This window comes from Olea europaea, chromosome 21, assembly GCF_002742605.1.
Source record: "Olea europaea var. sylvestris chromosome 21, O_europaea_v1, whole genome shotgun sequence".
In the NCBI taxonomy this organism is placed as follows: Eukaryota; Viridiplantae; Streptophyta; class Magnoliopsida; order Lamiales; family Oleaceae; genus Olea; species Olea europaea.
Genome location: NC_036257.1, coordinates 18,070,353 through 18,083,818, shown reverse-complemented (window position 1 = coordinate 18,083,818; position 13,466 = coordinate 18,070,353). Strand labels below are relative to the sequence as shown.

The 13,466-nt window shown below is 35.4% G+C and overlaps 1 protein-coding gene and 1 long non-coding RNA gene across 3 annotated transcripts in view; both read left to right on the top strand.

Moving 5' to 3' along the window:
- Nucleotides 1–1,895: 1,895 nt before the first annotated feature.
- Nucleotides 1,896–4,064, top strand: LOC111370340. 2 transcript variants are annotated; one of them, XR_002698373.1, is made up of 4 exons: nt 1,896–1,990; nt 2,096–2,173; nt 2,789–2,880; nt 3,263–4,064. It is a non-coding gene; the product is annotated as an uncharacterized LOC111370340 (long non-coding RNA). The 2 variants fall into 2 exon arrangements; XR_002698372.1 differs by having other exon boundaries at nt 1,898–2,173.
- A 7,055-nt stretch (nt 4,065–11,119) lies between these two features.
- Nucleotides 11,120–13,466, top strand: part of LOC111370990 (callose synthase 7-like) — a 34,439-nt gene continuing 32,092 nt past the window's right edge. The window contains exons 1-4 of the mRNA XM_022992919.1: nt 11,120–11,485; nt 12,209–12,309; nt 13,087–13,199; nt 13,302–13,389. Of these exons, the coding sequence (XP_022848687.1) occupies nt 11,278–11,485; nt 12,209–12,309; nt 13,087–13,199; nt 13,302–13,389 (510 nt within the window). The 5' untranslated portion in view covers nt 11,120–11,277. The remainder of the gene's footprint in view (nt 11,486–12,208; nt 12,310–13,086; nt 13,200–13,301; nt 13,390–13,466) is intronic.

The window sequence follows — 13,466 nt, the reverse complement described above, 5'->3', positions numbered from 1 at the left end:
AAGTTAAAAAAAAACTAATTTAGCAAACCTCCTATAACCTCCGTGCACGGAGTTTTATGCGTGCGGGGAGTCCCCGCACCAATGTGCACTTTTTTTTGTTTTATTTGTAGTACATTTTTTATTAATATTTAATTTAAAAAAATTAAATGTATCTAAATATTTATTTAAAAATGTTGAAATTAATATTTTTTACTTATAAGGAACTTTTGCAATTATAATTTTTTATTACTTTTAAATAATTTGAAGTGATTTTATTACTTATAAGTAACTTTTTATGTTCTAGATAGTTTAATCTTTTTATTAATATTTAATTTTAAAAACTAAATATATCTAAATATTTATACTAAAAAAATTTTAAGTTTACTTTTTTTTTTTTATATATAAGTAACTTTTACAATTATAAGCTAATGAGGGATTAATATTTTTTTTAACCTATAAGTAACTTTTACAATTATAGGTTTTTTTTATTTTAAATAACTTGAAGTGATTTTTTTACTTATAAGTAATTTTTTATCTTTTAGATAGTGTAATCTCTTCTTTTACTTTTAAATAACTTAACCGGTTTGAGAATTGGTTTGGTAACAGGAAAAATTTTATTAAAAAATACTGTAGAAATTTTGTCACACATCATTGTCCACTGCAATATTTCTCCCTTGTTTTGAATTTGACACATCATGCTATTTCCCCTAATTCTCACACTATTAACTATCAACCATATCTTATATATTTAAATTTTTAAAATTATATTAATAAACAAAATTATTGTAAATAAAATGTCAAAAAAAAAAAATATTCACTCCGTGCATGGAGAAAAAAATTTACGTCATATCGCATAATTTTTCTTGAGCAAAATGATGTATTGAGAAAATTGTTGCGAAAAAATAATAAATAATAATAAAATAATTGATTTTTTTTAAAGAAAAATGACTTATACGCATTTTTTAACACATACGTTTAATATCCGTTTAACTATTTTTTATATTTATTTAGATCATTCGATGTGTCTATGATATAGTTCTTGAAATGAGTTTCAAGAGAATGTAAAACATTTATCGATTCGACTATCGTACAATCGTCAATGAATTTTTAAAGTTAGCTTATTATCGAAAATTTCGAAATATAGTGTGTAAATGCCTATTTTGACGTCTTGTAACATTTGCTACGATTAGTCGTTTCACGCACCGTTAACGACGTGCAATACTATGCCGCGAGTACTTCAAAATAATATTAAGAATGTAATATTTCGACTTCGTTTGATATCCCGTAATGAGTCTAAAAATGAACACAAAAACATAAGTTTTCAAAAAAAAAAAAAAAACTTTTATTTGTTGGACATTTTTTTATTAATATTTAATTTAAAAAAATTAAATGCATCTAAATATGCACTTAATAAAATGAGGCAATGAGCTTTTTACTATTCATTTTTCTGCCTTCCTTTTCACACTTTAACTAGATAATTATTGTTCACTAACCAGTTTCTTTCAATGTACAAAATATCTCTTCAACAAGTGCTTTAATGGTCCACTTCTCCCACACGATTCAGCATTTTAACCTCCTTCCTTTCCCTTTTCCTTTTCCTACATGGAGATAGGTTTTACAGCGTAGTGAGGGCTTGTCAGAGTCGAGATAACCCTAATTTTATTCCTTCCCTCTCCTTCGTAGAAAAGGTCGTAGCTCCCTTTCGTTCCATTAGAATTCCCATTTGCCGTAACCACAGCAGCAAAGTCTATGTCAGGTAAGTTTCTATTTTCTTTTGGTTTTGGGATCTCGTTCATTGCTTCTTTTTTGAAGGGAAGTGAGGATCTTTGTTAAGTTTTTTTATTCCGTTTGCACAAGCTGTTGAAGCTATTAATTTTTATTTTGGTATTGTTTTAGGTTCAACAACACATTGTTTGGGGTTTTGATACGAGATGATATGCTCTACTGAAGTTCAAGGGTTCAATTTTAGACTTTTCTGGTGTCTCTACGGGATCATTGTTCCTCAATCGAGGTTTCTTGTGATTCGATTTGTCAGGTGGTGATGTTGAATATTTGTCGAGCAAAGATTTTTGAGTTATGTAATTGAGATTGACTGGGTTATTTATTTCATTTGTAGCTTAAGGTGTAGTGTTGTATCAAGTGATGGCTCGAAATGTGCAACAATGCCTGAAGTGAAAATTCCTTTTGATTTCTGGTTTGATAAGGTGTTAAACCTCAATTTTGTGCACTATTTAGATTAATGTTGAATTTTTATATGGTTGATCAATTCAATATGAAGTTGAAAGGAGAATTAGGATCCATAATTTGCTAGCTGAAATTTGTGTAGACTCATGGCATATTAAGTGAATCAAGTTATGCGACGATCAAAACATGGGTATTTGGGATCTTCTAAACATTTCAGTCGAATCTGGAATGTTGTTTGGATTTATTAGTCATCAAATTCAATTCTGGTTTCCAATTTTATTCTGTTTCAAGTTTTAATTCTGAATATCATCTTTGACTTTGTTTAGTATTAAACTCATGGAAATTAGTGTATTGGCCTTTTTCCTCTAATTCTTGGAGACAAAATACTTATTATAGCACTTTATGAAACGGCAACCCATGTCTTATGTTCATGCCAAATTAGTTGGATTGTAATGGTGGGATCTATTGTCAAATGTCCTTTTTCATTTTTCTTTTGGAACTCTTGGTGAGCTTTTAGTATGTGGTGCTACTCTTGATTTTATAACTTTCAGATTATATCTTTTACATGGATGCATTTTTGTTCTTATTGTTTTCACTAATTAACTTTTGTGATATTCAATGCCAGAGCACACTTGATACTGCTTTGGTAGTGACGCTACTTGGCTCTTCTTTGCCAACTTGCCACTCTATTACTTTTATGAAATGGCTTCGCCCAAGGTAAGCCCCTATGGTTTCTATTTATAACCTTCTTGTGTCTTGACGCAAGTCATTTTTATTCCCTTTATATTGTCACGTAATCTCGTTGTTGAGCCTACTTGAGCAAACTATGGGGCAAATGGTTTCTGAAAATTGCAGTTTACTTGTCCTATTAGTGAATTTATGAGGCATTTCATGAAACTATCTAGAAGTTTTGTAAACTATGTAGTCTCTGCATCATGTTGTTAATGGTGTTAATGAGGAGAAAATAAACTTGATTTTAAATGACATAGATAAGGAACAGATTCAACTTTCAAGAGTTAATTGCTGAAAGTGTAATAATATTATCGTGTTGGTAGAAAATGTATTTAATTTTTAAAAATATTTATTCTTAATGGTGCAGAGAATTAGCATATTCTGGAATAGTAATTGGAATGAAAAAGGGAGTGAAACAAAGTCCATTCTTTTATGAATTTAGGTAGGGAAAGTCGAAGAAGGTGCAATATGAAGGGCCCAATGGAGACTTGGCTGCTATACTTCAAAGGGATGTCTTGGAGACCAATCCTGGTGTCAGATAGGATGATGTGGTTAGGTTGAGCGAATCAAAAAGACTTTTAGAAGAAGCTGTGGTTCTTCCACTGTGGATGCCTGAGTATTTCCAGGTATCAGATATTAGTTGAAGCTGAGTAATTTACTTCGATTTCGTTTAACCCCATTGTTCCACAAAGTCATCTGGATACTTTGTAGTTTTAGTATTCTAAATATGCCGTTGTTTTGTTACTATGGATTTTATGATGAATGCCTACGAAAATGAGTTCATTAAGTCCAATCCTGATTTGCCTGCAAAAGTGATTTTCATTTACTTGTATTGTTCGTACCCCATTGTATCTGGTAAATTTAATAATTGATTTTAGAAGATTTTTATAATTTGCATCAAATTAAGATTAATATGTTTTAAAAGATGAAAACCGAAGAATTTTATTCCTTAGCAATGAGATCTCAGGTAAGATGGAGAAACTATATTGACAAATTATTTAAAGAAATGCATAGCGTGAATATTTGGTGTTTGATTAAGTCCACTATAGATAGGAATTTTATTATACTATAAGAATCCAATTTTTATCGGGGATTGATTGTATAAAGAGGACAAGGATAACAAAAAAATTGGCCTCGATGGAATTGGAAATATTTGAGCGAGGTGGGTATTCATGTACATAATAGGAGAATCGCTTCTTATTTGTATCTGTTTCAATTATTATTGATTTGCTTTTGAATTAATAAATAACAATATTAACAATGAGCAATTTTTATTGTGAAAGAGGAAGCCAATAAAATAGGACAATGAGCTTCCAATACATAGTTTTCATTACGCTTCATTCAATTCTTACTTTATATTGCAAATAAAATATTTCCCTAAACATATTTGGTTTGTTACAATTTTCTACTTTGTTGACTAGGAAAGATATATTTGAGTTGGAATAATTTTATTTAGTCTCTCCTATTGATATGTGCATCAATTATATATGGAAAAGGCTGTGTACATAATGTCCTTTTTGTTTCCTTTTATCAACTCAAGTGACATCTACCTACTGTGATAATGAAACAACACTTTCAGCTATTAGAAGTGGGTATGCTATCTAGGTCTTTCTGCATGTCTCTTGTTTCCATCCGCGTTGGGAAGATCACCTAGCAAGGAGCAAGTAGCTTCTTATATCCCTGTTAGGTCTAAAGGTGTAATTGGCGATTCTGTGGAAAAAGGACTAAATTGTAAATTTGTAAAAGTCAGGGACTCAATTGTACAATGTTATAAAAGTCAAGGACTTATGGTGCAATTTAGAAAGTTGTGTGGTAGGGACTAGGGTTTGAGTGTTAGGCCAAAATCAAGAACACGGATCCGGAGGTTCGCTAGCTGTTCGCCCTGCCATGGAGCCGAATGAAACCAAAGTTTCATGTTCGATTTTGAATTAGAGACGTTCAAAATGCTGAATCGACGTCGACTATAACCTCTAGCCTTCCAAGCTAACGATGCGGGTTCGTACCATTCGAGCCGTTTTTTTTTTTCATGCTTTTTCCGGAGGTCTGGAGAAAGCTGCAATCAAGAGGATTTCCCTAATCCTCCCTTCCCGAAAGGAAGAGAGTGAAATTCTTTTTCCTTTCCGCAGGGACCAGGAGATTGGATCTAGCCGGACGTCGCTCGCTCTGTGCCCGAACTTCGCTTGAGCGAAGTACTGTTGCTCGCTCTCCACTCGCTTTTCGCTCGAGTGACTGCATTATATAGAAAATCGTATTTTCGATTTTTGGAAAGTTTGACACGGCCTTGAATTCCAAATTGCCCCAACTATAAATACAAAGGCCGTGAACAAAAATAGAGGTTGCTTCATTGTGCTTTCATATTAGAACACTTTCATATCATTGTGAAGAGATCCAAGAACACAACCAATTGGAGAATTCATCAATCTTATTTTTGTGATCCGGCAACCAATATTTTGGGGAAAAACATCAAGTTTGTGAAGACAAAACACCGGTACTTCTTCATCTGTTGAGGAAGGGACTGAGGGATTGAGAGAGGTGGACGACAAGCGCAGGAACTGGACTAGAACAGGTGGTTCTTGGAATTCCACTTGGTGATACAATCAGTTAAAGACCAGGAGACTGTATTGAACAGCAGATTGGGCTGCAGGTGGTAGATCGGGAAGCTAGCAGGAGACTAGTAGTGTCTACGGCAGTAGATCGTGAGACTGGAACAACGGGTCTGACTGGGTATGGAGTTTGACAGAACTTGTACCGACTGAATTGGTATAGTGGAACTTACTGGCTTGGTCCCGGAGTTTTACCCATATTGGGGTTTCTCCGTCATCATATCGTGAGTTGTGTTTTGTATTATGTTATTTACTTTACGCAAACCGGCAGTTCAACATAGGAATTAACTGGATTGTATGTTTAATCACCTAGACAATTAATTAAAGTGACGTGTTGCTTTGATTAATCAATTCTGCAGTGAGGTCGAATAATAAATTGTTTGGAACATAAACTTGGCAATATCTAAAACTTGAATTTGCCGTAAAATAACGTTATTCGTGAATTTTCAAGTGGTTGTAGATCGTTCCCTGAACTTTCAAGTGGTATTAGAGCCTAAGTACGAATCCTGACCTTACATTAGTCTAGATGAGTATGTCGTTGAATGTGCCACCCCACTTTGATGGGAACAATTATGCGTATTGGAAGGTGAGAATGAGGGCGTTTTTGAAGTCCTCAGATGAGTGTGTTTGGCAAATTGTGGTAAATGGTTGGTCTGCCCCTAGTACCACAATAGATGGTGTAGTCACTCCCACTCCTGTCGAGAACTGGTCTAGGGCTCAATTGTATAGCTGTAATTTAAATCGCAAAGCCCTCCATGCCCTATTTATGGCAGTTTTCCCCGAGGAGTTTAGGAGAGTGTCCATGTGTGAGGTAGCAAAGGAAGTTTGGGATATTTTAGAAACCACACATGAGGGAACTCAGGTCGTTAAGAGTTCTAAGTTGCAAACATTGGCACTAGGTTTGAAGAGATAAGAATGAGAGACGATGAGATGTTTGATGTCTTTTATGCTAGCTTAAATGACATAGTAAATTCGTCCTTCAACCTAGGTGAGAAAATCCCTGAACCTAAGATAGTAAGAAAGATTCTTAGATCCTTACCTGAGCGTTTTAGGTCTAAAGTCACGGCAATTGAGGAGAGTAAGGACATAGACACTATCAAGGTAGAGGAGTTAGTTGAATCACTCCAGACCTATGAATTGACCTTAGACAATCCCGCTAAAGAAAAATCCATAGCCTTGAAAACCGCTAGGAATATACGGATGAAATCTTCTGATTCTGATTCACCCAATGATGAGGAGATGGCCTACCTAACTAAAAAATTTCGAAAAATGTTTAGGAATAAAAAGAAATGTTAAGAGAAACAAAGAGGTGGCCCGAGTAAATCTAGGAAGAAATCCAAATTCGTGAGATGCCATAACTGTAGCGGTTTCGATCATGTGAGGAATGAGTGCCCTAGTGCTAAGAGATTTGAAGAGAAGGCTATGAATACTACTTTCACTGATGACGAGTCTAGCTCAGGCAATCAGAGTGAGAAATTCACCCGTGAGGAGAGTGGAAAATATGTGGCCTTCGTTGCAAGGGGTAAAAGTGGATCCGAATAGGGGAATGATAGGGAAGAGGACCTAGATAGTAGTGAAGAATCTGGTGATGAGAGTGGACGTGAGCAAGATCTAGAAACAGCCTATGATAGGATGTATGAGGAAAGCCTCAAGATCTTAGCCACTAACCAGGCAATGAATAAGAAAGTGAAGGAGCTTAGACTAGAGAAAGAACAGTTAGAGGCTCGGGTTAGTGATCTCACCAATAAGAATGAGATGTCCTCTAGGAGAGTAAGTGAGCTGACTATTGTGAATGAGACCTTAGCTATTCAGATTAAACACCTTGAGAGTGAGCTAGAGTTGTCCAGGTCTCTGTTACTTACCTTTTCTAGCAATTCTGAAAAGCTAGATAATATTCTAGGTATAGGTGTCAGCTGGTGATAGGGGAGGTCTAGGTTTTGATCTGAATGTTGCTAGTACATCACAGACCACCTTTGTTCATGCTACTGACCAGTCAAACATTGTGACTAACCCCATACCAAATATTGTGGAAACTCCAGGATCTAGGTTTACCAGACGTCGTAGGGCCCGTCAGCCTAGGAATAGAAATCAGCGTAAGCATATCATAGGTCCTAGGTTTGCCCCTACATATTTTCACTGTAGGGAGTTGGGTCACATCTGCCCTAGATGTCATCAGTACCTGAACAATAGGAAAGATTTGAGCCTGAAAAGGAACAAATATCAGATGTCTGTTGGTCAAATTGGATTCCTTGCTAATCAAGTGAATCGTTTGACTCAATTGGTGATACAGCTGTCTGGAAACAATTCCCGTTCTGGACAGGTTTGGATGAAGAAAAGCGATCTCCCAAATTTGGTTAGAGATCGCGGTGCTATTAAAGGAAAAAGCATTTATATACCTACTTGATTAGGTATTTTTGATGCATGCGTGGTTCTTGATTGATATATAATTATTGCATGCATCACGTGTATATTTTTTTTTTTTGTTTTGTTGTTTTTCATGCATGTGCATTTTCACTTACGAGTTTTGGCGCATGCATAATTATTTTTTTCCTTGTGTGCTTGACGTTATTTTATTTTGTGTGTTTAGTATTCATTTTAGGAGAAATGAAAAACACAAAAACATTGAAAAATTGAAAAAGACAAAAATAATTAGTTATGGAAATTTCTACAGCATAACACTTGACTTTGAGCTTGCACGTTGTATCATGTAGGAGCTAAATTTGATAAGCTGTAGAATAATTTTCACTGCTTGGTTAGGTCTAGTTGGATTAATCTGTATAAGTGTCTTCATGTACCATTTGCACTGCACACACTATGAACTTGTTCGTGGGACTCTACCGTGTGCGTGAGATTTGGGATGGCTGTCACATGTTGATGGGGTGACTTTGAACATGAATTGACCATATTTTTGTAGACCTTAACCCAAGATTTTCCTCCAATTTTAAATACTCGTATCTTAATGTTCTTCTTCGGGGCCTATTTGACCCGAAGAATATAATGAGAAAAATTAATGAGCTGGAGAAATGAGAAAATATGATGAGCTGAAATACTTTGAAAAATTGATAAACAAATAAGCTCATAGTAAAGGGGAGATAAGTAAAAATAATAAGAATAGGTCCTACTACGCGTTACATGGTTTGACTCTCATTAGTAGGAGAACATACTTATTAGCAATGATTGACATGTCCCTTCTCACAAAATTAAGGTTTAGAGTCCTGTTTGCATTGGATTAGTGACACTTTACACACATGAGTCACTTATATTTTTATTACTCCATTCTGGATGAACTAAGTATGTGGGGAGTTATACTACTTGTTGATTTTTCTTTTACATGCTATCAATTGCATTTTTGATAATTATGTGTTATTGCTCGACTTGGCCTTAATGCATATCCCTTCAGCATTTGTGACAAAAAGAGGGAGAGAAATGTTTAACTGAGGGAAGAAATAATAATAATAATAATAATAATAATGATTGAGCATACACATAGGAAAGCAACTGCATATGCATGCAAATGACGTCATTGATTGTCATCACTTGCATTGCATTGCTATGTTTAGGGGAGAGACATAGATACATTTACCTACTGCATAAAAACATGAAAGCTTGCAGTAAGGGGGAGCGTTGCATTGCATTCCATATCATATCCATATGTTTGAGTTTTGATGTTTAGTGGTGTTGGTGTCTTGGTTGGTGTTTTGATTGACATCAATATCATGTCTCAAACTGTTATGTTGATTTGTGATTAAGAGCTTTATGTAATCTTTATATTTCCTGTATCACGTGCTTTTACACTGGGTATATGAGTTTGTGGATTTCAGGAAATAGGTACACGAACGAATGCAAGACTCGGTGATTGGGTTTACTGGGTAGTTTAGTTTTTTGTTGTCAAGTCCTCACTTATTTTCTATTATCTTGACTTCATTTGTAGAGTTTTCTCACAGAATGTCAAAGCGGGAGTTTGTTAGGTCTAAAGGTGTAATTGACGATTCTGTGGACAAAAGGACTAAATTGTAAATTTGTAAAAGTCAGGGACTCAATTGTACAATGTTATAAAAGTCAAGGACTTAGGGTGCAATTTAATAAAGTTGTGTGGTAGGGACTAGGGTTTGAGTGTTAGGTCAAAATCAAGAACACGGAGCGGAAGGTTCGCTAGCTGTTCGCCCTGCCACCGCTCGAGAGAGAAGAAGCAGAATGGACGTCGCTCGCTCCTCGCCCGAACTTCGCTCGAGCGAAATACTGTCGCTCGCTCTCCGCTCGCTTTTCGCTCGAGCGACAGCGTTATATGGAAAATCGTATTTTCGATTTTTGGATAGTTTGACACGGCCTAGAACTCCAAATTGCCCCCAACTATAAATACAAAGACCGCGAACGAAAATAGAAGTTGCTTCATTTTGCTTTCATATTAGAACACTTTTATATAATTGTGAAGAGATCCAAGAACACAACCAACTGGAGAATTCATCAATCTTATTCTTATGATCCGACAACCAATATTTTGGGGAAAAATATCAAGTTTGTGAAGACAAAACACCGGTACTTCTTCATCTGTTGAGGAAGGGACTCTCTCAAAGGGGATTGAGGGAGGTGGATGACAAGCGCAGGAACTGGACAAGAATAGGAGGTTCTTGGAATTTCACTTGGTAATACAATCAGCTAAAGACCAGGAGACTGTATTGGACAGCAGATTGGGCTGCAGGTGGTAAATCGGGAAGCTAGCAGGAGACTAGTAATGCCTACGGCAGTAGATCGTGAGACTAGAACAGCAGGTCTGACTGAGTACGGAGTTTGACAGAACTTATATTGACTGAATTGGTATAGTAAAACTTACTGGCTTGGTCCCGGAGTTTTACCCACGTTGGGATTTCTCCGTCATCATATCGTAAGTTGTGTTTTGTATTATGTTATTTACTTTACGCAAACCGGCAGTTCAACATAGGAATTAACTGGACTGTATATTTAATCACCTAGACAATTAATTAAAGTGACGTGTTGCTTTGATTAATCAATTCCGCAAGGAGGTCGAATAATAAATTGTTTGGAACATAAACTTGACAATATCTAAAACTTGAATTTGACGTAACATAACGTTCTTAAAATCATGCGAAAATTTACCTTGTCAAATTGAATTTATTTTGTTAATCTCATTATCTCCCGTCAACCCTTCAAACTCAACACGTTAATATTACCTGAAGAATAACATAGCCCATGCATTGCATGGGCCAACGACTAGTATTTAAAAAATTGGCTAGCAAATGTAAGTCTAAGAACTGGAGTGGGGCCATGGCGATGGAGGGAACAATCAAAAGCATACAAGTTTGAAGTCCAGTACTGTTCTCGCCAAGTCTTCCTCTATTCGTATTCCATCGTTCTTCTTCAAAGAATCGTCAAAGTCTCCCAGACGAAGCAAAGCAAAGCAAAGTGGAGTTCCGATTTGTCATTAGAATTGACAAAAAGTACTGATAAACAAAAGTGTCCTCATTTCTTTACAATAAATCACAAAGTAATCACTCACCAAATTCAGTAAAGCAAAGCAAAAGCAGCCCATAAACCAGACTCCACCACATTCTTTCCTTCTTCCTAGAGAAACCAAAAAAGCGAAAAGGAAAACACTTGCCCCACTTCTTCTCCAAAGCATCTCTCTCTAACTTTATATATATATGTATAGAGGTATACACTAATGTATTACTTTTTCTTAAGCATTGAAATTGAACGGAAAACCCAGAAGGAAAAGGATTGTAATCTGACTGCATTGGGGCAGTGATTGTAAGGCAGTGTTATGGCGAGTCCGAGTGGGACCAATAATGGTGTAGGCCCACGTCGGTCACTTTCGAGGAGAATGTCGAGAATGCCCACTATGATGGACGGCGAAGAAGACATTCACGCCGTGGACAGTGAGCTTGTGCCGTCGTCCCTGGCGGCGATTGCCCCCATCCTCCGTGTGGCTAATGAAATTGAGCCAGAGAATCGCAGAGTCGCTTATCTATGTAAGATCATTAATTTAGCGGTTTTAATTGAATTCAGAGAGGATAAGAATAGTAATAAGTTGTTAATTATTTGCATTCGGCACAATTTGTTAATCTCGACTAAGTAAGGTTGTTGAAGTTTCAAGGTATGAAATGTTTAGAACTGGAAGTATCCATGTTCTTTAAGCGAACAAAACTTCGTCTTTATTAGTTAGGAATTCGATACACCATCTGGAGGTCTAACTCGATGAATTAGCGCAGTTCAGGTGCTGTATATGTTGGCTACTCGTAAATTGTACTTTTATGTAGATTCCAGGCGCTCTGATAGAACACTTGGAATGCTCCCAATCTGGATATAGGCATTTTTCACAGAAAAAGTGAATTTTATAATAGTTTGAACAACTGTACTTTTCCTGGAAATGATCTACGCTTACTAAAAGGCAGGTTGAACCTCCTCGTTGTTAGATGGTCTCTTCTTATACCAGCTGGGTCAGTAAATTCTCATTGACTTTTACAGCAGACAAATAAAGAGTAATCATCCATTGATGTCCACAGCATCAAATCAAAGAACAAAGAAATGATTGGAAAATCCCCGTTCAAGAACTGACTATGTGAATACATTTAATTCCACAAGAAAGATGAAAAAGTGATTTCTTTTATTACTCGTTTTCATTTGTTATTCCCCGACTTATCTTGTTTAAATAATTATCCAGTTCTTTTTGATTTTTCAAATGTTTGGATCAGGCCGCTTCCATGCATTTGAGAAAGCTCACAGGATGGATGTAAACTCAACTGGGCGGGGTGTTCGACAGTTTAAGACATACCTACTACATAGGCTTCAAAAGGTAGACATGAGTCTTCCTTATTAATCTTTTTTTTTTTTTTTTTTTTTATTTTTTTTTTTTTTTTTTTTTTTTTGTAGTCTTTTTGGCTTTCAACTAGGTAATACTTTCTCAAGATTTTAGAATTTGATCTTTGTTGCTAGAGGTACTTCCATGTTAAGACCAATATTGATGTGTTAAAATAATCCTAGAAAGAAGCGGTTTTTTTTTTTTTTTAAATGTTAACAGTGATTGTCGAATATTTCTCAATTATTTTTTGGGTATTAACTCCAATAGTTGAGAGTATTTTGGAGATTTTCAACGTGCAATAATTTCTCGCAAGAGACAAAGAATTCCTCTAATAAAACTATTAAACCACTTGATATAAAATTTTAACCTTTTAGATAGGGTGAAATGTATATCATTTAAATATTATCTTCTACATGCCCATTACATATACACAGGATTTTTTCCCAATTAAAGCCTAACATGATCAAAATTAATTTATATGGTGATAGTGAGACTTGAATTTAGAACCTTTGGATGCTTGGACATTATGTTGAACCACTTGATCTAAAAGTTTAAATTGTATACGATCAAATGTATATTATTTAACTATTACCTTCAACAATCACCATCAACCTAAACTATCCTAATTTTCTGTAGGTATATTTGTGGTTAAGTTTATTAAGTACCTTGCAGCATGAATAATACTTCAAAATTTATTACATATGTGCTTCCTTATTCATTTTTTCAAAATTCTGAAAGGTGAAATCATAGTTCAATTTTTTATGATTTCAGGAAGAAGAAGAGACAAAACCCGAACTTGCACCAAATGATCCTATGGAAATCCAGAGATATTATCAAATGTTCTACAGAAGAAATGTTAGAGATGGCCAACATACGAAAAAACCGTGAGGCTTAATTTAATAAGACAGATAATGTTGGAGCTAACTTTGACCATTTCCTGCTATTACTCACTTGATTTATCCGTTCTTTTTTGTGTGTTTCTGTAGAGAGGAGATGGCTAAGATCTATCAGATTGCAAACGTGCTGTATGATGTGCTAAAGTCGGTAGTACCTGAACACCTGATAGATGAAGAGGTCTGATTCATATTGTTTTTTCATACTTGGTTTTGTAGGTGTATATTCTATTTTGAAGTAGTTGAATTCAAAAAATT